Genomic DNA, 25,021 nt, shown 5'->3' with positions numbered 1-25,021 from the left:
ATACAGTTATTTTTTGATATGACAAGTTGTAATAAAAGCAGTTTTTTTTGCCTCTTTTCTTAATTTGGGATTTGACTCTGTGGTAACTCAACTGCCCCTTTTACCCCCCTGATCCTCTGCTGAGGAGGCAAAACACTTCTGTCATTTTAAAGGTGCCATATTATACAGGTTTTCAACAATTTCACATTGATGTCAGAGGTCCAACAACATTGTATTCAAAGTGTATTTCTCCAAACACAGCTTTGGGTGAGGGTTAGTATCAAAGTCCCTCTGGTGCGCTCTACTGAGAACAGGCTGTTTCTGTGTTATTTCCCCACATGACAGCATGAATGGAAAACCTATGCATTGCTTATATGAGTACACATTTGCTCAGATGACAGACTTTCTTCACTTCTGGAGCTTCATACACAGGCTATGGCAGCACATATTACTGTTAGAAAACCATTATAAAGTGAATTTTGTATAATATGGGACCTTAAAGATCTGGTCCTCATCAAAATGAGGTATCATTCATTTTCAAACATTTCTAAAGAGTTTTGTTAAATGACAGAGCTTCAGTCCCTCTCCTGAAGTGGAGAAGTAATTCAAGACCCTTTTTTTTCCCCTTTGTTCACTGTAAATTTCGAGAAGAAGGACATGTCAAACAGCAGTTTCTTTAAAAGAGTTTTATGTGATGTCGATGACGGCATACATTTTGGCTCTGAAGGTGACATTTTTAGTTCAGGTAATAATGAGGAGATAACGATGCCTCGCCTGCAGCTCCAAAACGCTGCCTCAGCACTTTGTGCTTCCTGCCAGCCCTTTAAGAAGTGAAAAGTGGAGGAGGAACACATTTCAAGCTTCTGGTGGGATAATTGATGATTTAAATGCAGATTTAAACGTGTATCACCTCAAACCTGTATTTATGTGTGCTTTTATAAAAAATAAAAAAAACATCAGTAGTGGTGAGATAAACGGGAGGAGATAGTTTTGTGAGTGTTGGTATTTATTATTAAAGCTGGACTTCAGCTGAGAGTCTGCACCCAACCTGCTATTTGCTACATTTAGCCGCACTGCTGAGGGACAGGGAGGTTTCTTTTTTCGGTGTGTTACATCAGTCGCATGTGACATTACGTCAGCCAAACACTGAGCTGCACTAACTTCACTCACTACACAAACACTTCACCCCTCCGGCAAACTGATGAGGAGAGGAAAGGAAACTTATTTATGCTTTTATTCTTTTTATTTATTGTTCTTTAAATGAGTTTTTATTTGTAAGTTACTCATAGTCTCGGTTATTATATAGAATTTATGGGAGAGGTATGAATAAGTCAATGGCTTCAGTCTATTCCTGTAAAGTGTGCACTACTTTGGTTTGTGTTTGTATATGAAATGTTTTATGAAATGACCCCCCCTCCACCAAAAAAACAAACAAACAAAAAAAACAAAAACTGCTTGCTTGTTTGTTCATTCATCTGTTCCTGAACTTTTAGTTTTAGTTTAACCTGCTTGGCAATGTGTTTGACTGTCCAGTTTGTTGTGAACCTTCCTGATCTTGTTTGTTTGCTCGCTCACTCATTTGTTCACAAACTCTTTCCTAACCTGCTTGGCGATGGCTTTGCTGTCCAGTTTGTTGTAGACCTTCCTGATCTTGGCCACAGTGAGGATGGAGGCGGAGAAGGCGTAGAGGCTGAAGGAAACCTTCTCCTCTGCTACCAGCACCACGGGAGAGGCCGGGGAAACTTCGGTTTTTGAGTCTTTACCTGGAAGAAACAAGAGGTGTGACAAAATAAGTGTAAACAATGATGACAACAGATTGAGGAAAAATAGGACGAACATGGAAGAAAGAAGGTCCAGTTAAATCAAATTAAGAAATCTCAGTCCTCCAGAATGTCGCCACAGGGGTGTTAAACGAGCACGGTTGCAGAGAGTAGCAAAGCAGAAGTGAGAAGCAGCACTTACAGGGCAGGTAGACGGCCTGCGAGCTGCCCACGTAGTTTGGTCCCAGTTCGTAGATGGCAGCGACGCTGGCTGCAGGCAGTACCTCCTCCAGGAAGTGGCTGGGCCCCAGGCGCCACACCAGGCTGGAGAGCTGCCGCTGGGCGGGCGGCGTCCCGACGTACGCGTACACCGTGCTCACAACGGGGGGGTTGGTGGAACCGGAGCCGCCTGGACCGCTGTGGACGTAGTGGAGCTGGAGGAGGAAACGCAAGAGGAGACGAGTCCAACAACACACGTTTTTATTATCCTTCTTATTATATAAACAGAAAACTTTGAAAATCCCACAATCATAGACAGTAGCATAAATTATTCCCATTTCTTTGATTTTAAATGTATAGTATTTGCTTTGGGGATCCTGAAGGACTATCTGGTGTGTAATAGTAAAACTTTACTACTTCCACCCATGAGTTCTCTCAGGATGCTGCCTCGTCCTCACAGGATGAAGCGGACGAACATCTGCATGCTGATGTGACTTTAGGAGTGTTGTTTGCACTATGGAGGGTGTCTGATGAAAGACACACAGAACCAGCGAAGCACTGTATGAAGCTGATTAGACCATGAATCAAAAGAAAAAAATACTTTTATTCTGGATTTGGGAGTTTTACTCATCTCAGTGTGATTCATGCTTGTGATTGGCAGCTTCACTGTGTCGACTAGCTGATACCTAGTTACCGCTCAAAAATAGCACCTCACAGTGCAAAAATAAATTAATAAAGAGAACAGTAGAGTGCGAACATGAAATGTACATTAAAGACAAAGTTATTATTCAGTTTTAGAGAACACAATGCAGTGTTAAAATGGCTATTAACCGGCAAAACAAGAACTGATCCAAACGATGGCGTATGCCGATTTTCTTGAAGAGACATACTTGAATTTTGTGTAAAATTGAGTTCAACCTGCAGTTCAGCCCTCCATCATACAGTTCATTTTGACCAGGTGTATCGGGACATATGATGTGTTTTGTTGACTTTTTAAAAATGTAGTCTCATGGTTTGTCTGGAAATTATTTGAGACTATGGAGGACTGCCTGTGTAATTGGGATAGACTGCAGTTTTAGTGGCTTTGTGTTGAACTTTGAAGCACTTGCTTTCTTAAATGTACTTGAACAAAGAGAGACATGCACACGAAAGCACCATTTGAATCCAGATTGAAATATAGGGGTGTCCCGTGTGGAAATGGCTGAACAATTGTGTCTTATTGAACACAATGTCATCTCATTATGTTCTTTTCAGCTGATCTGGCCAACACAGATCACCTCGACAAGGTAGAACCCCCCCCCCGCACAGACGGGACAGACATGAGGCAGGCGGGTTATTTCCCACACGTTCGGTGTGAGCAGGAAATGAAGCTGCTGTTATCAGTGTTGCAGAGAGGAAGCTGCGCTGGCGGTTTGAGCCGCTTCTCCAAATTCTGTCTGATCTCAAGGGGGACTCTGAAGTCATGAAACCCACAAACCGTATGGAGTTCTGCTGATGGCAGTGTCATCACGCTGCGGTTTGAATCCTGCTTTACTGAAACATTACCAAGCTTCTTCTTTGTCACAACACTGTGCACCCATTTCAATCAATGTGTTTTCATGACTTGTTTTGTGATGTTTCTTTCTTTTCTTTTTTTTGATGTTTGCTGATTTTATAATGCCACTATGTAAATTGTCTTGGAGTACCTTGAAATGCACTATACAAAAAGAATGACCTCACTTCTGTGAAAATTGAGTACCGGTATATTTCTTAGGCTATTGAAGAAGTTTTTTCAACATGTTGCTTCAATTTCAAAGGATATGTAAGCGTGTTAGAAAGCAGGTTTGTTGGACATGTTCCTCATCGTATGTAGTTGGAAATTTAAACAGACTGAACTCTGTTTTGAATATTAAAAACTTGTCTTATATCTGTGCAAACAACTTCTCCAACAAATCTAAGCCGATAATGGAGGTTTCTCATCAGTTCCTTCTTCTGCTAAGTGTTTGATTGTAGTTTTCTTTGAGATCTAAGTTTGTCAACCTACGAGCAGACAAATCCTGGCTTAATACTATAATATATAATAATAATGTGTTTATATAGCACCAATAAATATGTTTTCAAAGAAAGTAGACACACTATGTGTGCTGAATGACACCAAAGCACTGCAGAGGAAGACCCTGATTTCATTCACGATGGAGACGATACTAACTCAGCCGTGTGTTTCAAGGTGAACGTGTGTGATTGCAATACATCATCGCACTCGCCAGCGTGTGGCGTTACCTTCACAGTGTTGATGAGCTGCCCGTCCAGGTACAGCGTGGCCATGCTGTTCTTCAGCATGCCCTTGCTCATGACCAGCACCAGGTGGTGCCACTGGCCCTCCGCTATCAGGTCGCCACAGCGGAAGCGAGCACAGCAGGGCAGGATCTCGTAGAAGGAGGCTTCTTCACTCGACTCGTCCGCTGCTCAGAGGGAGGGAAGGGCAACATGAGTGAGTCACAGGGTGAAAACGTCAACTCAGTGACTTCACCCTCTTTGGCAGGGGTGTTTAAACTCAAACTTTACAGTTTTTCTTTGTTGTGCTGCAGAGTACACGTGATGAAAATGTCTAGATTTTCACAAAAACCAAACAGTCACTACAAAGAATGACTCAAATGTCAACATAAAGGCAAATTTCATGAAAATTTAAAAATAAAATTAAGTGAAAAGTCTACAGAGAAAAACAGCTTTTTATTTATGTTTTTTATGTATATTTTTAAAATTTAGAATTTTGTAAAATCAAATTGTAAATGTGGAAAAAAGTTGAACAAAAAAACCCCTATTTTTTGGTGTGAGAAAATTCAGGGATATAATTGATTATGTGCATCATACAAACCAAAGGCAGAACACAGTGATAACACAATCACAAGAAATATTCACAATTAAATTCAAAGCTGTTCATCAGATTTAAAATAAAAAAGACCAGATAAAAGTTGTTTTTGTATTTCAGTGAAAACCTGAATAAACCATAGAATTATTTAAAATGTGTTGCTTCATTTCATTTCTCCCCACGGCTATGAATTCTCTGAAGTTTGCCTACTATAAAACACGGTGGCGGCACCATCATGCTGTGAAGCTGCCTCTCGTACTAGAAATGCAATGAATGAACAAATGAAGATTACGAGTGAATTTAAAGAGAAATGTATCAGAGTACTGAGTTTGAGTTGAATATAGGTGCAGCTTGTTTCTGTAGATAATGAGTAGAAATTCCTTGTTTTTGGTGGAATCCTACGAATACACGTTTCTTTTTTAACATCATAGGATAGTATCGTTATAATATTGGGATTCATAGGGGGAAAATAAGATCGTAACTCTTCTCATACCAGATAAAAGCTTTGAATATGAAGAACCTTTATATATAGCTGTTACACTTGGGTTTTGAACGAATGACATTAATTGAAATCCTCTATAATATGGGTCTGTATAGTTTATATTCACTGCGTTTCGTAGCTTCATTAGCATTTATTACTTCCATCCTGACGCCTGACCGTGTTACTCATGCCAGATTTCTGAACGCTGCTAATTATTCGGTTGCGAGGAGCTGCCATCTGATGTGACGAGTGAGCCACATGGATGAACGGGACTCACAGTAGGTCTGCAGCAGCTCCTCCTTGGTGGAGACGGTGAGCGAGCGGTCTTTGGTCGACAGCACCACGGACAGGCAGACATAGTGCTGCTCCGACGAAGTGGCCCGGCGGACCACCGTCAGCAGCCGCACCGGGTGGGCCTGTGGCGCAGCGCTGAAGTGCTCCACGCAGAACCAGGTGGAGTAGCTGAGGCCAGACGGAGGAGGAAACAAGCGCTCACCTGGAGGGGAGGAAAAAAGGAGAAAAATACATGTTGACTTAAGTCTTACTGTTCATGTTTTTTTTAATACTTTGTTTCTACGTACAGAACAAGCAAGCATGAAGTAACTGTAAATATTTATAAGCTGCTGAGGTAATTTTGAAACAATTTCAAGTCTCTTAATGATTTCCTCATAAAAACTTGTGTTTCCTGATGTAAAGTGAGGAGAGACGCCATGTGAGGAGCCTCAAACTCCACAAACTGTCATCAATGCTTTATTACACTTTATTATATTTGCCTACTTCTCACAGTTAATGTAGTTCATATTTGTCCAAAGAATATTGAGGCTAATTTTACATTGAACTGCAATGAAAAATCAAGAACTGAGGTGACCAGAATCTCTATCTTACAGGTAAAAGTACCTGTAAGAATCATTTGCACGATTACAAAAGAAAGTCGTAGTAAATTGTTCTTCTGCACATGTGCGAGAAGATAGACAATAACAACAATGGCAGCGTCCAGAATGTCAGAATGTCAGAATGTCAGAATGTCATTGGTCGTCTCTCCATACGAAGGTCTGTGTACTCCCATTATTAATGTTTAGAATGTATTGTTCTGTGTGAGCATGTGTGTGTAGTTTCAACAAACAGCGTCAACTCATGGCCTGACGTGCCAACTACACTGTTTTCAGCGTTTCTGCCACTTCCATGTAAACGGACATCATTTAAAAATGTGTCTGTGTAAAAGCAAAACTTTTATCTAAACGAAAACGCCAAAAACACATTTCACTTTAAATGTAGTGTAAATGGGGTCCAAGTACCTTATGTAACTCTCCTCTGACTCTATTCTTTGACAAAAATCCTCAAAATAAAGCTGTCTTTATCGTTTGCAGTTGACATTTCTTCAGTGATTTCCATGAGTCACATCCAGTTAGTAAGTAATTCAGCCAGAATCCATGCTGTTGTATCAGTTAGGAACTTGGTCTAACCTGGTTACACATGACGTTTCAGGCATCGTTACAGTGATATTAATGGTATCACCAGACCTTTAAGGCACACTGTGCTGGATAATAGATCCAGTTGTCTTCAGCGTAGAGTAAATGTCACTGGGACACAGGATCAGGATCAAGTTTAGACCTGGTCCACAAGTATAGAACGGAGGTAACATCAGACTCCCAAAGTGAGACAATCGGTTAAAATTAACTTGAGGGGACACGTTCGCTTCTCGTTTGAATCAGTTGGTGGCTGCAGGATGACGGAGCCTCTGGATGAAGTCAGGCACAGATATGGGTCAGAAGGGAGAGGGGGAGATAGGGGGAAAGTGAAGGAGTGAGATGAATGAGGTAAGGAAGAAGGGAGGGACGGTGACGGGGAGAGGAGACAGATTGAGGGCAGCGGAAAGGAAGGAAGAAATATAGAGGAGGGGAGGAAAAGAATTGAGAGATGGAGATAAGCAGTGAAATGGCCAGAGAAGTGGGAAACGTGAATGACGGGGAGGATTGAGGAGGGAGGGAGGGAGCGCCAGGTTTATAAATAGGTTTGTGTGACTAGGCGCAGAAGACATGAGGAGAACATTGTGGGGTAGATGAGTACACAGAGCAGATGACTGGGTAAACAGACGGAGCAGCCAGATCAAAGCTGAGGAGGAGGATCCGTTAGAGAAAACATTGGTTTTTTTTCCATATTCTTATATATTTAAAATTTGTGTGGTCTTTGTAGTTAAAAAAAAAAAAAAAAAAAAAAAGCAAAAATACTTGTAAGTAACTGTTTGAGGAGCAAATCCAGGCGGGAAACTCAAGATGATGTCAGCTCGTCCGATGACCTTATAAGGTCGGTTGGCTCTGGACACAGTGACAATGGCGCCAATGTCAAAATCGCAGTGAAATTTACACTTCATGCAAAACTGTTGTGTGTTGGTGTATGATAGCCTTAGGAAGGGGTACAAATAGGAGTAGAAAAGATAACGTGAGAAAAGTTAACGCACAACTAGAAGAAGAGAAAAACAATCCAAAGACGTTGGGGAGACCTTACGAGTCAAGAAGCACAAATTCAGTAGCAAGAAAAAGTCTGAAATCTTTAAAATGTCACAGTCTTCCTCATTGATAAGCCATAAAATGTAATCCAAGTGACATCTAAAAGCTTTTTCCAAACACTTCAAGTAGACTAGAGTTCTCTTGGATAGTCAGTTTCATTGACCCATAAAGTCAACCGATTTGATCCTCGGTGAATTGGTGAAAATGCCAGTTGTTTCTTCATTTCCACTGTTGCTGAAAGTATTATCACGACCAGCTGAACCATTTCTTAAAAATGTGTATATCTGTCAGTGCACTGGATTTCTTACAGTGTTTGGTCAATATGCTGTTTGTTGTGTAAAATAGCTTGAAAATTACGCAATGTAATTTAAAAAATAAAACAATGAAACACTACAGCTACTCTTGGATTATCAAAAAAAACAAAAAAAAAAAAACTAAATTATACTCTGTCCCCTTTAAGAGAGGAGATGAGAGGCGAATGAGTAGCGCAGTGCTTCATAAATACTGAATAAGGCTACAGATTAGAAATTCAACCATAACATCAGAGATTGACTTTACCTTTTACCTCGGGTTAAAAAAGCCTGTCTTGTAAAATCCCTGAGGATTAAATTGTATGTTTCACAGCACATTTTGTATCTAACAGCTTTGTTTTTGACACACAGGTAAAACCAGGGCATTAAACTAAAGGATGGGTTTTTATCTGTAGATGTGACTGTGAGCATTGTGGATGTAAAAGAAAGACAGAATAAAGCAGATTTTAGGTAGAAAACTGATTATTTTGCTGGTGGCACATCGACTAATGTGAGTGGGATGTGTGCAGTTATAAATGAATCCCACATGGGGCAAAATGTGGGGGGAAAAAAGGAAGTCGTGTTTCATGTGTTTCACATATAAGCAGTTTCGGTATTTCTGTGGAATAAAATAAAACCAGGTGGGATGACTGGAAGGCTGTGAGGAGGAGGAAAAAAAAGATCTGAATCTATTCTTACTCATTCACTGCTTCAGTTAAACTTTGAGCTGTAAGAGTTTCCAAAGCAACGCTGGGTAAGTGTGAAAGCTTATTCATAGGTTTCATTCTGAATATGTTCAACATGCGAGCTAAAGTTTTACCCCTGGATGGGCGCCAGAGATCAAGTGTACTAAACTTTAACTTCCACTTGTCACTTGGTGAATAAATAAATGTTAATTTGATTAATTACAGTTAATACGGTTCGTGTTCACGCCTACATTTATCGGCCGTTTTGCTCAATTTGTCGATCAATTGAAAAAAATGCTAAAATCGGTTACAATCCAATTCTCCTGATCCGACCGGAAGATCCCTAATTCTTATTATTCTCAATTTCTCAATTAACGTCAGTCCTAAGACAGCACTGCATGGCAAACCGCTGTTCTGGAAGTTTGGAGGTTCTCTTACAAAACTTGGCCTTCATGACTTTCCCTGGTACCTTTAGTTTAAAGAGGAAAAATACCAAACATGTCAAAAATGAGTATATATACAAGCAGCATTTAATTATCTCTACCTGTCCCCATCCCGCTCAGTACGGCTCCATCGCTGACCCCCGAGGCGTTAGTGTTGTTGGTCGGGGCATTGTGAGGAGCCAGGCTGGGTAGAAACAGACACCTGTGCACAGAGAAAAGACAGATTAAGCAACATAATCCGGAGAAGAAAACACAAACCAAGATGTCAGTTTACATTGTAAAAGCAAATCCCCCCCCCCCCCCCCCCGAACTCACAGAAGACTATTTGGGAATTCTCGCACTTAAAGACACAAAGGCTTCGGATTATAATATGGAGATTTTAGCTGCTCATTCTGAAGGATTAGGTTTGTGTGATAGAGGTTGAAAGAACAAAAGGTTTCTCCGCAGCACCGACGGAGATGATAGTGGCCCTAATGACCCAAACAACAAGAAGACGACGACGGTAAAAGCAAAACAAAAAAGGTCTGGATGCTTCAAGGATTCCTGAAGCAGACAAAGAGCGGTGATCATTTCACTAAATTAAAAAAGGATTTGACTTGTGCTGAGTCATTGGTTCTCGCTGAAGATGCCATTTTCTCCTCTCTAATTATTCTGAAGGCTCTGCTGCTCTGGGAAATTAACGTGGGTTTTTTTTTTTTTCATGTTGTGAGACAAAAAGAGCATCAAGGGAGTGAAGTCAAATCACTCAGAGACACGACAGCCGTGATGACAGCTGAATAAATCACTGCAACTGAATGTGTAAACCAAAGGCTGAACCAGACCAGGAGACATCTTCCGTTGCTCACAATAGCAAACATTAAAAATGTCGACACGAATGATAACTTGCGACTTGTTGCTATGGTAACTGCTGCCACTCACAAAGACAGGGGGGAGTTGGCGGTTTGACAGGTACGACAGAGTCAAGGACGCCGATTCGAGAAAAAGACGAGAAAACACGATGAGGGAAAGAAAACTCCCAAACAAAAAAAAATAATCCTAAACTGTGAGGGTGACAAACTTCTGCCAAACACTACTGTGATTTATTGTCTCTGCAATCGATATAACAAACCTTTTATCTATAAACACCTTTCCCTGAAAACAGACCTGGAAGCAGTTCAAAACTGTTTTGGTTGAAAGTATTAAAAGTACTTCAACATTTTATCTGATGATAGAGTCATTCAGTTGAAACTGAATTTATGTGTTTTTTACAAATACAACCGCGAGCTAACTTGTGTACTTCGCGCCTCTTGTAGGAAGTCCTTAACCACTTACTAACTTTTTAAGGGTCCTCTCCTTCAAGCCAATTAGTGGATTTTATGTAACTTGCTGGCAGTCTCTAACCACCAACTAACTTGTTGACTTTGCATCACTTGATCCTTTACCACGACCTACTAGATTTTGTAACACTTAAGCCCCTTCATACTTGCGCGTCGGCCGACCGCTCCAACTTGTGTGCAAACCACGAATGCGCACGCGATTCCATTCATACTGCATTTCAGGGCTCATATCGGTACACGTTCCACAACGTAAAATGACAATGCCCAGAATATTTCCACTTCGGGTGACCAGCGTTCTCCTCCTTTCCTAAAGTTGTTTATATTTCACTCAAGGAATTCAGAGCCGTCTGGCTATCTTCATATTCTTTCAAAATGTGATTTTACCGACGGGGAGACGGACGGGGCTCCTCACACAAAAGCCCAGTAGGCATCCATTGCTGCTGTTGTCATTCGTTGCTCAGTCTGCGCGGTCACAACAATTGGGCCACGTACAATCGACCTCGTACACAGGGACGCATGACAATATTTACGTCACATGGACCAAAGCGTACCCTGCGGACGTGGAAAGGGTGAAATGGCATTAACCAGTAGTTAACTAATAGATTTTGTAACACTTTCAAGCTGTCCTTAACTAGTAGCTTTTTTTCTTTTTTAAACAAAACCCGTAAGCAACCTCTAACTGCCAACTAACTAGTGGATTTTAGGCAGCTTGTGAGTGATCCCTGACCACCAGCTAATTTATGGAGATCACAGCACTTTATAGTTGATTGTTACTATTAGCTATCCGGTCCATTTCATGCCAGTTATTAGCGCTTACTATCCACTAGATATAAAAAAATTAAAAATACCCAATATATGCAAACATTTCAACATTTCAGTAACTTAACTATCTCTTAATTGTGAGGTAATCCTGCTTCCGTCTGAGTTTACTTTCTCTGATAAAGCAACAACAAAAAAAAAAGACATAAGAAAAACGCCCACATTTGAATAAGGTAAAATTCAGTTTTGATTTCTAAAGACTATAGCACAGGTACGGAACTGGATAGTTGATACCACAGGTCACGATATTTCCTCTGTCGTCTACAAGATCTTTGGACAAAAGAAGCGAGCAAGCATCCTGCACTCTACTTAAATATGTGTTTGCTGCATATAAACAACCTACTTTATATGCTACACGTTAAAAAAAGGTTAATAAGGGCAACTCCCGCTTTGTGTTTTTACCATGACAGGAAGTTCAGAGGTCAGCGTCAGTGAGAGGACGCCGTCCCAGAAGCTGGCTACGTTTCAAGATACTTTTCAAGGACGAATACTTGAAAACACACACGTGTGTCATACTAACAGCTACTTATTAACATATACAGGTTCTATAATTGTATTTAAAATATTGTGGGATTTCACCAGAGTGCCATACTAACAGTTAAAATCTATTTTGTATTATTTCTTAAAACATAAGAAATAAGTTTTGTTGGTTCCAGCCTGATAAGATAATCCAAGCCTCGGGGACGCGACTGGCTGTGTGTGTAAGCACGGTATGTTCTGCACGAGAGCGTGTGTGTGAGGGAAAAGAGAAGATCTGTGTGTGCTTCCTAACAGCAGCCGAAGCATCCATATTTTATGTTGACAGATGGGAGAAAAAAAGTGTGTGTGTGTGTGTGTGTGCACTGGTTTATCTGCCGATGTGGGGACCCTACACGTATTGGCACACTCACATGATGGGGACGTACATTACTTCTGGGGACCTAAAGGAAAGGAAACCCCCAAAACAAAAGAAAACAAGCCCCCGTGATTCCCCCAGGTGATTTCACAGGTTATGAGATACCGATGAGATGAGGAGGAAATCTAGGTCATGGTTCGGGTACAAGCTAAAGTACCAAGGAGGAATATTTAAATCTAGATGTTGCCTAAAGTGAGACACTACCGTGTGTCTGTGTGTGTGTGTGTGTGTGTGTGTGTGTGTGTGTGTGTGTGTGTGTGTGTGTGTGTGTGTGTGTGTGTGTGTGTGTGTGTGTGTGCGTGTGCGTGTGCGTGTGCGTGTGCGTGTGCGCGCTGGGGAGAAAGTGGGCCAGTGCCTGTTTGCCAGCGTGATGCCGCTGTGCTGCATTTTCAGGAGAAACTCCATGTTCTATTCTGAGGCGGCTGCTGCGATACGACAACTGGGTTTCTTCTGAGCGGTAAAAGCATCAAAGCATAAAAAAAAAAAAAAAAAAAAAAGGTAGATCCTCAAGTGTAATTGCGGAATACAAAGCCGCCTAAAACGTACTGAATCACAGCTTCAGACTGTAATTAATAACCAAAACACAGGTAAAAGATAGAGCAAGCACTGCTTAGTTTAGCGGTGAAGCTAAGAAGTCATAGCGGTTTGTTGTTTTGTTCTAAATCTGGCTGATGACTTGTTGGCTTTGGAGAGAAGTGAAGATAAGGATTAAAGCAGACTTTTGGGCATTTATGGATTTGGTTACAATACCCTCCAAAACTGAGTGGAGACATCGCAAATTGGCCCAGAACGCCTCATGGACATGACACTTGTTGTTAATACTGTTAATAAGAGAAACGCAATACACCAGGCTCTGTTCACATGACAAAGTATTCAAATCAAACTTTTGGGGCGTTTTGGTAGTCCATTTAAAAGTCAACAGTGCTAGGAAACTGCTGAAAATGCTGAAGACTTTTTGAAAACGTTGCCCAAGGTGGAACATTTTTTAAACTTGGAATGATAGATCGCAAGACGCGTCCCTATTTCCCAAATCCTTACACACATCACAAATAAATATCCCACTTCGTAGCCTTTGGCTTTGCTTGTGCATCACGGTGTGCGTTAGTAACGCAATTCTCCAAAAGGAGGATGGGGAAATTTCCAAGGTCACACCACACACGCCGCCTGACCGCCACATTCACTGGTCGCCCAGCACGGCGGCGGCGGGGAGCGACACGCCCCGGCAGCCGCGGCACAAAGAGCGCGGTGAGACATGAAAGGCAGAAAATAAGCCTATTTGTATGCGCGGCCCCACGACTGGAGGCAAACAGCCGTCTCCTGCTGAGAGGCTGTGAAGACAGAGAGAGAGAGAGAGAGGAGAGAGAGAGAGAGAGAGAGAGAGAGAGAGAGAGAGAGAGAGAGAGAAAAAAGGACATAACCTGTTTCAGTGGAGGGTAAAAAAATTAGATGGCACCCTGAGGTGTGTCAGGAAAACTGATCTGCAAAGAGATTCAGAGAAAAATACTGTCGCCATCTGTTGATCCAACCAAGCTCGAAAAAGACGGAAGAGAATCAGCTGAAACGCAGCTGAGTAAAAGAAGGAATTATTGGCATAAATGAACTGAATGAAAAATAGTAAAAAGGTACGATGTGAAGTGAGGAGAAACGTCTGTGTCGGGGATAATGACAGCAGAGGCTGATAGAAATGAGCTCAAACTAGTTTTTTTACACCATTGAGTATTTTATCAGTGTGAATCGCAAATGTGATTTTTATTTTTATTTTTAAGGTTTAGACCGTGTCTTTTTTTTTTAATGCTAGCTCTTTATTTTAAGGTAATTTTATGATTAATTTGTGATGAGTGACTATAGAAAATTCAGATTGAGATTTAAGATACGAGATAGGAAATGTATAAACCATATTTTCTGGACTATAAATCACACCATTATCTTTGGCTGTCAGTGAAATACACAAGAAATGGGCGTTGTTTTTTTTTGCAGTGCCGTAGCAGCATTCTGTTGTTACCCAGTGACATCTAGTGGTCTCAGATGGTACACATTGTATATTGTCATCTATAGATTACTTCTGAATATAGGTAATATGACCAGCCAAACAACTGAACCAGGAAATAAAGTATAAGCTAAGATTTCATGAAACTCTTTGGGTCGACCGATTTCAAATCTTTCACATTTTCAACAATTTCGTAAAAGATAAATAATGATGGTCCAGGTACGGATTTTCTGTGCTATGACCGTAATACACTTCCAAAATCCACAAACTCAAACCTTTAATACCCACAGAATTCCTATTATCCCAACCGTAACCCAGTAGTTCAACCGCTACCTGGACCTCCTGAATATCTCCTGAAATATCTTCAATATAACATTCACTCATAGCCACGCATTAAGGATTTCTTTAGAAAGAGTCTAAATCTGCCAACAGGAAAGGAACTTGCATTAAAACCTTCTTGTCGACTCACCCAAAGCCTTCCAGCGAGGTGTCGAACTCCACGAACGCAGGCGTGACGGCCGACCCATGCAAGCGGATGTCGTGAGGTGTCGTCATGGAAACCAGGCACTTGACTCGTGTGAGGGGCACGGTGCTGCCCTCGGCCGAGCGCACCAGGCTGCGGCTGATGCGGTACTGTCCGTTCTCCTCGGCCGGCGTGGCAAAGACGCTGTCGGGGCCGAAGCCCTCCATCGACAAGGTCATACTATCTGTGGGGGGGGGGCGACAGGAAGTACCAGGTCACACCCAGGGAACAAAACCAACCATTTCTTTATGTCACAAAGTCAAAATACAGTTGAACTGGAACAGTACAAACTGCAGATAATGTAATTTAACCATTTGTAAAAACCCACAACTTCATTAACTCGTTGTAAATTGTTGTAAATTCGCGGTTTCGCAAACTATTGGAAAACTTGGTTTCGTTCATGCAGCAGACCTGGATCTTGGAAAACTGGATTTTTAATGCCTGATAGGAAAACTCTCCCCTCGCACATCTTCTAAAATCTTATTTTTTGATGGAATTTATGGGAAATAAAAACAATATCGTGCTTGTTTGGTGCTTTGAATCTAAACTTTGGGTGGAACCTTTCTATATAGCCTGAAACTGTGGTAATAGTTACAGAACTCTTTAGGTTTATATTATAGTATGACTTCATCTCAACTGCATAACAAGCAATTCTGTTCTCAAATTGTCTTTTTTTATGATAATTAATAGTTTTACTCAAAATGTACTAATTATAATAAAGATTTTTGTTCAAAATTGATGTTGATAATAAATGCACGTTATATGCTTGAGTGTTGAAAAACAACACACAGACGTACCTGAATTTGAAGAATGTTTGAGCGAAAGCTTGTAATCTATACATCTACATGAGAAGCTTGGTGGATTTTATACAAAGATTTTTCATTTAAAATGACAACCTGAAGTCAAACCCTGAGATTACAGAGTCAACCTTTCTCCAAGGATTCTAGTGTAGCTTTGTTAGTACTGTATTAATCAACTAATCATAGTTAACCTTAACTACACATCGTAGGAACACTTGTAAAAGCCATATGTTAAAAAATAAACTGATTTTACACTCTTGCATTTTGAAATGTCGAAAATGGACTGAAAATGTTTTAGTTTTTTTTTTTAAAAACAACCCTCCGACAGCCCTGAGTGATGCTAAATGTGCAGTCATTGTTCCAGATGTTGGATCCGACCCTCAGGACTCAGGATTTAAAAGTGTTGCAGAAAAAGTGGACACCAGGCTCAGACACCATCAATACCAGCAAACACACTAACATCCTTTGTGCTGTAATAGATGCTGCTTGTGAAGAGCAGCAATTAGCAGGGATTTAATATCCATCCTCGACTGGGAGGAGGAACAGCGAGTAATTAAAGCGAGCTGAGGAGCCCCGAAAATTACAGACATTAGCAGCTGCTAATGGAAAACAAACCACTTGTGGTGGATCTACAATCACACGTCGGTCCTTGTTTAAACGGGGAGAAGACCAAGACTTAGGGATTATTAAAGGAGTTTGTTTTTTTCTCATTACAAAGGTCTATGTGAGTTTTCTTTCTAAATAAATGTTGGAAAAAGAGGATGCTGGAAAATGTCAGTAAGTTTTGATCCTGCTGAGAATTATCTGAAGTGGATTACCTACTCTGGATTACCTACTGTGTATTTTTCTCCTGGATCATCAAGTGTGTGTTACCTGCAGATTATGTGTTTGGGATTACCTGGGAAAACTCAAAACGGATTGAATGTAAATTGTTCCTCCGTGTCGCTGTATCAAAATGTAAACGTCACATCTGCTCCAGTGACTTTCTGATCTGTTGCTTTTCCTCCCTGAGCAGACCCTGTAAGTTCCTCCAGGTAATTAAAGGAGAGGATGCTCCTCCACCAGGGGATCTGTCCCCCTGTAAACTGCCTCAAGATCGATGCTGCAATTCCAAGCTTTTACAAGGGAAAGAAAGTTTCTCTCCGGAGGAAACCTGCATCACCGTTAAAGACGGGAATGAATCCCAGGTGACGTTATCAGCTCAGAGTTGTAGTGAGTGGAGCCGCGGTGGGCCAAGTGCTCCAATTCTCAGCTATTAAAAACTGCCAGCTTCACTTTTGAGGAGGGCGTCCTTTTGACCTGCTGATACTTTAAAAGACATGAGTAAAAATCTGGAGCCTTTGTGTGGTCGGTTTTCTACTGTAAAGAGGTTTTCAGCTTATTTCTGCTAAGAACTTCTGAAGCTAAATTCAAAGTCATTCAAGCAAACGTTTTGTGACATATTGAAAGAACATGGAAAATATGCAATATTGCTGCATAATATATCACATTTTTATCCGTATTGCAATAATATGAGTAATCTACAGCTGGCGAAAGATTGAACTTTAATGAATGATGTTACCATTCATGCTCAGAGAATTTTAAATGACAGAAGTTTAAATATGAAGGAAAAGTGCAAACAGCCTTAATAACCTTGAAAAACCCTTAAAAAAAAACAATTAATTTAAAAAAAGAAATGCACAATGAAGTAAAATACTTTCAAAGATTTACAGCCCTAATTATTTGATGGCCACAGAAGAGAGGTCAAAAGTACAAAAATGAAGGTACAATTAGGAAAAATTAAGTGAAGAAAAAGAAAGTTCTACTCGTGGAAAGTGCAAATGTGAAGGAACAAATGAAAAACAAAAAATTAACAGGGCTCAGACACAGCTGGTGTTAATCAGGGCAGAGAGAAAGAGCACTGTTCTGGAACAAGAGAGCTCAGAGACATTAATATCATCTGTTTAAGTGTTTGTATAAATCACAGTATTACTGCAATAAGTGGGAAAATTACACATGAAAAAAACTGTTAAACTGGTAACTTTCCACTAAGGAAGACCGGAACTTTCTAGGAGCTCAGATGAGCTGAACCATCTCAAAATGTGGAAAACAAACTTAACTTTAAAAGAGCTCAAAAGTCAAATACAGTATTTCCGTATATGTAGACTTTGTGTAAAACTGGGATGGAGCCCTAATGTGATATTGTTTCACAAAGAGCTGTGAAGGTCTAACAGCCCATCATCATATTCAACCAAGCGGCGGGGAGAGAACCTCAGAGAGGAATTGCTCGTGGTCTTACTTCTCATCTCGGCGTCGTAGCTGAGCGAGCTGGGTTTGTGGACCCGGTACTGCTTCAGAAGCTTCTTGTCCCAGGCGCCGCAGTTCAGAGGGTTTCCCAGACGCAGGAACTCCCTGAGGAGGAGGAGGAGGAGGAGGAGGAGGAGACAGATTACTGTGGTGTCAGCAGGGAAAACACACCAACAAAGAAAAATTTTATCGTACCTTTTACTACTCAAAATGTTTTAATTCCAAGAAATAAGCTCACTGGTGCCCCCCCAGGGGAGGATCCCACCACACTTTGGCCCAATTTACACAACAATGTTTTCACGTGACAACAAATCTATTTTTGAGTTTTCGGTTCAGTAAAGATTTGCGTTTACATGGTGATTTTTTTGAAAATGATGTCTGTATACATAGAAACAGCAAAAACAGCGTAGTTAGCATGCACGACCACGAGTTGGCGCTGTGGGTTGTTTTTGTAATTCAACCACACACACGTGTGTGCAGAGGACAATACCCTATAAATATTAATAATGCAGTACACGTACACAACATCCATATCGACAAATGACCAAGTTGTATTGTTATTACAGGTGACTCTCCACTATAAAACTACCAAGTCCCAGGGGATTTATTAGGGCTGTAGTGCACACGCGCAATAGTAACGTTTCTGAGCATTTTCCAAAAGTTCCACCTTGAGAGTAATTTTCCCCAAAAATTGCATTTTCAGTGGTTCCGAGCACCAGTGTTGTGTAAACGGAACCCCAAAACACAACAAAAGCTTTGCGTTTTCACTTGAAAATGTTGTGTAAACAGGGCTTTTGAAAACCATCAGTGACACAGTCATTACAGAGTAAATCACCAATCATTGTCAGAGGTGTTTGAGAATCACTGACACGGATGAGTGGCAGGTGAGTGACTTGAAAGCAGTAAGAATGATGGAGGCAGAATAATGAAGGGGGGGGGGGGGGGGGGGGGGGGGGGGGGTGAGTGACAGATATGGATACATTGCCCTCCAGCACAATTACTTGGAGAGAATGTGAGGCGGCTGGGTCACATTTCCATATGAAAACGGGCGACCACGTGCATGTCAAGTAACTTCACCCCCCCGTCCTGCTCCTCACACTTAACCAGTCAAGCGGGAAATGAGGCTCGCCTCATTCTGCATGAATATGTAGAGCTGCATCACATGTTGAAACCTGTCAAAGCAGACTGAATTCAGAATGCTGAAATGAAGGCGCCACGACGCATCTGTGCTTTTCAAGAAATTCAGTGGATATCAATGATTTTTGATGCCGTATTCCATCTGCTAAGTTGTGTCCATATGTGATACAAAGGCAAGTGTTGACAAATTTCTGAATTATGGGTTCAGTAAAGCAGGAAACGTCGTGGAAACGTACACCCAAATCGCAACTGAAATTTTTACTTTGAAGCGTTAACGGCGTAAACAGGGCCTAAAACAAAATAGTCCCATCTCTACTTCAACCTGCATTAGGTAACCGTAAGTTATTAGAATAATATCTTTTTCCTTTCAGAATCCAGACCCAGAAAAATCTAATCTATAAGAACATCATTAAACGCACTGCACTTTTTAAAGTTATGTTTGCACTGTGTCTGCCTGAGAACCTGCTGTAACAGGTTATTATCACCTATTTATCAAATAAATACTTTATTAATTTATTTATATTAAATTGGCTGTGCGGATAGAAATTTTAGTGGGAAACTATTGTAACAGCTATATTTAGGTTTTGACTACCTTTTTTAAATTAATTCATTTTAGAAATGTAGTTCTAAAAGACTGAAATCACCAACATTTTGTTTTACTTTACGTTTCGGTACTGATGATATGAAGCCACGATGGGATTTTCGTCTGCATTGTGGGAGTGTCTGCATGGGCCTGAAATGCACATGCATGTTTTCCTAACTTCCTGTTCAGTTGTTGTATGCTTGATTTGAACAGCGTAATAAAGAGGGCGCTTTTGAAGAAGAATCTTCTTTGTGTGCTAAGGTGCATTAATTATGGACAAAGAATAATACATATGTTCATTTTTGCATATCAAAGAAAGGTTTTTGATGCTTTTAAGCTATATTATCATGCTAACTGGACATACGAAATTAAAACCTAACTTGAATTTAATAACAACCGTCTCACTAAGAATACGTTTTTTGAGATTAAAATGCGATATAATTGCAGGTCCAGTACCTGAGTGCCATCGGATGCAGGGCCTGCGAGGCCAGCCTCTCAAAGATCCTCTGCAGCGGCGGGTGCAGCGGGTGGTCCTCATCGCCCAGGGCGTGACTGCATCGCTGCAGCAGCCGCTGGTGGAGGCAAGCCTCGCACAGAACCTGCTGGTTCCTCTCACTGTTCACCAGCAGCTGCAGGTTGTTGGCCACGGCCAGCTGGAGGTCCAGGGCATGCTGGGAGGAGACAGAGGAATGGGAGGTTGGAGCTACAAGCGGCGAATGCTGTCAAAACACTTTTTATACACGTCATGCTTCTGTTCCCTCACCTCCGGCTGGCTGTCGGACGACACGGAGGGCAGCAGGTCCAGCATGGCCAGCACGGCCCCCGGGTGGATGACCACCATGTCATTTGAGGACGAGGAAGACGAGGCGGGGTGAGAGGCGTTGGCCAGGTGGAGCTTCAGGTCGGTCAGGACTTTGACCGGGGCGGGAGGGCCCGACGTACCGTAGTAACCATGTCTGAGAGGACAGACGGGAGAGGACAGAGGTCACGCTCAGCTTTTCATATCGAGATATTCACCAAGGGTTAACACGGGATGCCTTAAGGTGCACAAATACTCGAGGACGGCGAGATGTGTTGGTTTTCTCAAGAAATGCTTCATAATCAGGATAAACCCCTCACACTTCAAATGTCTGACAACATTTGTATATCATCAAATAAGTTTTGCACAAGATTGCAATGACATTCCTTGCAGCCGTGAGCAAAAACTTTTTTTTCTGTTCCTCTACAGTTTGTATGGACCTTTAGGAACAACTGTTCATAATTAAATATGGTTGAGGCTTTCTTTGATAATTCATACCTTGACACGAATAGTTCAGCATGAGTTTAAAGTATCAAAGAAGAAGCCTAAATATCATTGAAAAATACAGTGTTTGAGACAATCTTCATGAGGAAGAACCAGGAAGAATTTCAATCAGGTGAGACTTATAGTCCCGAAAATACGGTATATTTTCTATTAGGTAAAAGATTTTCTATTAGGCGAAAAAAATGAAAAGACTAAAACAAAATTAGAATTCATAAAATATAAATCAGAAAAAACTTTTGCCACATTGTAGTCCAGTAAAAAGTTCCAAAAAAGTTCAGACCTCTTTCGAAAATCTGACATAACTTTCGAGCAACTCAAACAAAAATAGCTACCGCAAAGTGCTTTACCGTTTAGGCCACTGGGTGGCAGTATGGCGACCGATCTTCAGCCAATTATTTCAGGAAAGAAAAACAGGAAAACAAAGAAAGACCTCGCTGACAAGCAACAATGGATAAATTGAACACATTCAAGTAAATATAAATAAGAATATCAATTAAAATTCTTCAGTTTTTAGGGGTTATTGATCAATTTATTTATATTACTGTGATCTGAACAGCAACAACAGAAAACAGGGTGTTAACCCGTAATTGCCACTTTTTCTTGTCCTTTGCTTTCTACAGATTCGGGAATAAGTTTGTTTTATGAAGAAAAAAGCTTCATGTTCTCCCCCCACTTACTTTTCTAACTTCGGAAAAATTCATCTGATCCAGTCGAGGCCAAAATCGCAGTTACAGGGTTTCTGCAATCGAAATTACTGAGTCACAAATCCCCTCCTCTTCGCAAGAGATACAGAGCTGAAAAGCCAGAGTCAGCTAAAAAACTACTGCGAGCTTTGGGTATTAAAGACTAATTGCTTGGTTCAAGGTCACAGAAGCTGGAAGATCTTTTCATTTGCATCATGTGCAACGAGAAGCATGCTTTAGAAAAACTCCAGCTTTCAGACTCGTTTGATACCAAATAAGGAAGAGAGGCTGAGTCAGCAAATATGGAAGCACTGGGAACTTTAGGCCGCATTTGGAAGAGAATGGAACACTTCCCTTGCGTTTTGGGGGTTTGTTTACATGACAACGGTGCTCAGAGCCACTGAAAATGCAACTTTTTGAAAATGGTTCCCAAAGGGAAAATTTTTGCAAACTCTGTCTTTGTGGAAATGGGGATCACTGCGTGCATACTGTGTGTTTTTTTTTCCAAAAACAAACAACAGCACCAAGTTGTGGCCTGGCAGGCATGCTAAAATAATTATTAACATTTCTGCTATTTCCGCTGCAACAGACATCGGATGAATACGGTCTTGGAGCTGATCCACACAGTAAGATGTGAATATACAAAGGAGATCCAGATCAAACTGAGACATTCACACTATTTTGATATCTGAAGAACAAATGCAAACACTGGCTTTAGTGAGAAATAAGTAAAAAGGAGAAAGAAACAGAGAGAATGAAGCAGATGAGAGCTAACATTGCAACTTTATAGCATGGGAAAGTCTTTAGAGGGCATCTCTTCTGGTACTTTCTGTCACATAGCTACTGTTACAGTGTTGGGTGTTCACAGAATATGAGGACAAACGGTGAGGTTAAACACATGTTGACATTTCCCCTGAGGGGACAGCTCATGTTTCAGGAGATTACATCAACTGGATTTCTGTTTATGTTCATCGGTTCAAACGTTTCCAATACCATCGTCTGCATACGTGGAGACATTTCTTGCATGCAGCAGAGAGATTAAATGAGTGTTTACATCATATTGTTCTCTGTGTGCATGTGTGTCTGTTTGTATTTCAAAAACACAGCAAGTTTCTAAATAAGTTTTTCTTTCCTTGGATTGCTGCTTCTAAGTTCAAATTTTTTTTTTTACTTTTCTGCAGCTAAAACCCTACTAGAAAAGAGTCCCTTTCATAGGTTGAGGAAACCAGCTGACTGTAACTTCCTCTGCAGCCTGCAGAAACACACACTTCCCTCCCTGCAGCTCTGCAGAGGGTGAGGACGGTGGGTGAGGGTGAGGAAGGTAGCTACCTCTTTCTGGTGAGTGCCGGCGTGCCCCAGGGGGAGGGCAGCGACGTTTCGTGAGTCAGGCAGGGAGGCACGTGCTCGGCACGACTGCACGGCAGCACACGCACGCACACATTCAATTTAAAAACAAAAAAAAAGACACACAATAAGATGCATTCGATCCATAAAACAAAAAAAACAAACAAAGTGGAAGACACACGCAGCCGTGCAGACGAGCCACACCGAGGATGAAGAGCCAGACAGCACCAGAGGTTAGAAGGAAAACACAGAGAGAGAAGAAGGAAAGGAGATGTTAGTGGAAAGTTGACAGAAGAAAACTGATCAGAGCTCCAGCAGGGACAGAGACACAACAGCAGCTACACACCAGTTTACTACGAGGAGTCGTCCACAAACAACAAATCATCACAGTATGTTTCCTCTGCAGGTCTGACTTCACTGTATTAGTGAGGCTCATGCAGACGGATTGAAGATGTGATTTAGAAAAAGAGAAATCTGGCGGGTTTGTGTTAAAAAATTCCCAATTCTGTGAGGGGCATTCAGGTCACGTCAAGAAAAGGTGGTTGTTTTCCATCATTGCCCACATTTTCCTCAGTGTTCTACAAGATTCACTATTGGCTTTATTTTAAAAACTTCCATTTAAACCTGAAATCTTAAATTTTATTCATAAAACTCCCACTTTGTTTTAAAAACTCTTACTTTATTCCAAAAACTCTCATTTTAAAAAAAGAAAACTCAAAGCCTGATGGATTATTATTATTATTATTATTAATTCTAAAAAGTCCCACTTTATTCCAAAAAGTCCCACTTTAGTGTCAAAATTCACGCTCGATCCTGAAAACTCCCACTTTATTCTAAAAAGTGTGTGAGTAATTCTGTTAATCCTGACTCCTCACAGCACTGTTTTTGTTGTTGTTCTCCTCCACAGTTGATCTTCTGCCTCCTCCTTTCGATTCGGGAGTAAAATCTGATGTACCCTGCCCTGGAGCAGATTCTCGTACATTTGCTTTGGGTGCACAGACCTGTCAAAGGAGTCGGTGGCCATCTTATACAGGTAGATGAAGAGCTTGCTGCAATGTTTGAGGGTGGGACACACGTTGTCCCCTGCACAGCCTCCCGGGGCCGCCTCGTCCTCCAGCAGCCTCTGGAACGGCTGAGCGTTGGAAGGGAACACGCTGGTGGCTCCCAGCTTTTTGGTGTCAGAGAAACATCCCAGCAGCCTGCAGGACGGAAAGCCAGGCTCAAAATATGAGGTCTCACAAAAGATCAGAACAACTCAACATGGCGTCTGTCTTTGGAGTCTGTCTCGGTAACAGTCGATGAGAATGAGAAAAACAAAACAAACAAAAAAACAATCGTCAACCTCACCTCACGGCGTCAGCCAGCTTCTCGTACTGGATCTCGGTGCGGAAGAAGTGCGAGTTGGCCGGCTCGTAGCGCATGGCGGCGGTGAGCGTGCAGAAGACCGTGTGCAGGAGCTCGAACACCTGGTTCTGGTTGACGCGCTCCCAGCCGTGCCGCGGCGGCTGGCACAGCGAGCGCTCCATCGCCACCAGCAGCGAGGTCACGTACACGAAGCCGCCCACCTTGCGGAACACGGTGCGGGTCCGGTGGCTCTCTTTAAGCACCACCAGCAAAGCCTGACAGAGACCAAATACATGATTAGAAAAACCAAAGTGGTTCCCGAGGTGGTTGTTTCTGTAATGAAACAATTTTTTTTTGTTTTGTTTATTTCGGACATGTGGGTACATAACAAAAGAAAGATAAACTAACACAAACAAACAACAAACATAACAGAGCAAAGCAAAGCAAAGCAAACAAAGCAAAAAAAAGAAAAAAAAGAAGCAGCGCTTATTTACTCCTACCCCATAATCACCTCAACCAACAGTCAACTGTACCCCTGTATTTCATACACACACACACCAAAAAAGTCTATATCTATATTCTTTACAAGAAATCACAAAAAAAAAAAAAACAACAAAAACAAACCAGTAAATAGAAATATAGATAAATAACATATCATCCTTACACCCGTCTACAGCCCGTCCTCCTTGTACTTTGTGAACACCACTGCTTTGTACAATTTTCTGAATTAATTCGTGTTTTGACACTAACTACACACACAAGTGTGCCGAGACCAACACGATATAAAC

At 41.4% G+C, this 25,021-nt stretch overlaps 1 protein-coding gene across 1 annotated transcript in view; it reads right to left on the bottom strand.

Moving 5' to 3' along the window:
- wdfy3 (WD repeat and FYVE domain containing 3) overlaps nt 1-25,021 on the bottom strand; it is a 74,249-nt gene that overhangs the window by 32,996 nt on the left and 16,232 nt on the right. The window contains exons 11-22 of the mRNA XM_080466530.1: nt 24,237-24,508; nt 23,891-24,088; nt 22,875-22,958; nt 20,323-20,515; nt 20,016-20,230; nt 17,832-17,944; nt 14,700-14,937; nt 9,315-9,415; nt 5,565-5,783; nt 4,218-4,399; nt 1,942-2,173; nt 1,582-1,742 (exon numbers count right to left, since the gene is read on the bottom strand). Coding sequence (XP_080322656.1) covers nt 1,582-1,742; nt 1,942-2,173; nt 4,218-4,399; nt 5,565-5,783; nt 9,315-9,415; nt 14,700-14,937; nt 17,832-17,944; nt 20,016-20,230; nt 20,323-20,515; nt 22,875-22,958; nt 23,891-24,088; nt 24,237-24,508 — 2,208 coding nt within the window. The remainder of the gene's footprint in view (nt 1-1,581; nt 1,743-1,941; nt 2,174-4,217; nt 4,400-5,564; nt 5,784-9,314; nt 9,416-14,699; nt 14,938-17,831; nt 17,945-20,015; nt 20,231-20,322; nt 20,516-22,874; nt 22,959-23,890; nt 24,089-24,236; nt 24,509-25,021) is intronic.

This window comes from Lipophrys pholis, assembly GCF_963383615.2.
Source record: "Lipophrys pholis genome assembly, chromosome: 7".
Lineage (NCBI taxonomy): Eukaryota > Metazoa > Chordata > Actinopteri > Blenniiformes > Blenniidae > Lipophrys > Lipophrys pholis.
This window is presented reverse-complemented; position numbering and strand designations above follow the sequence as displayed.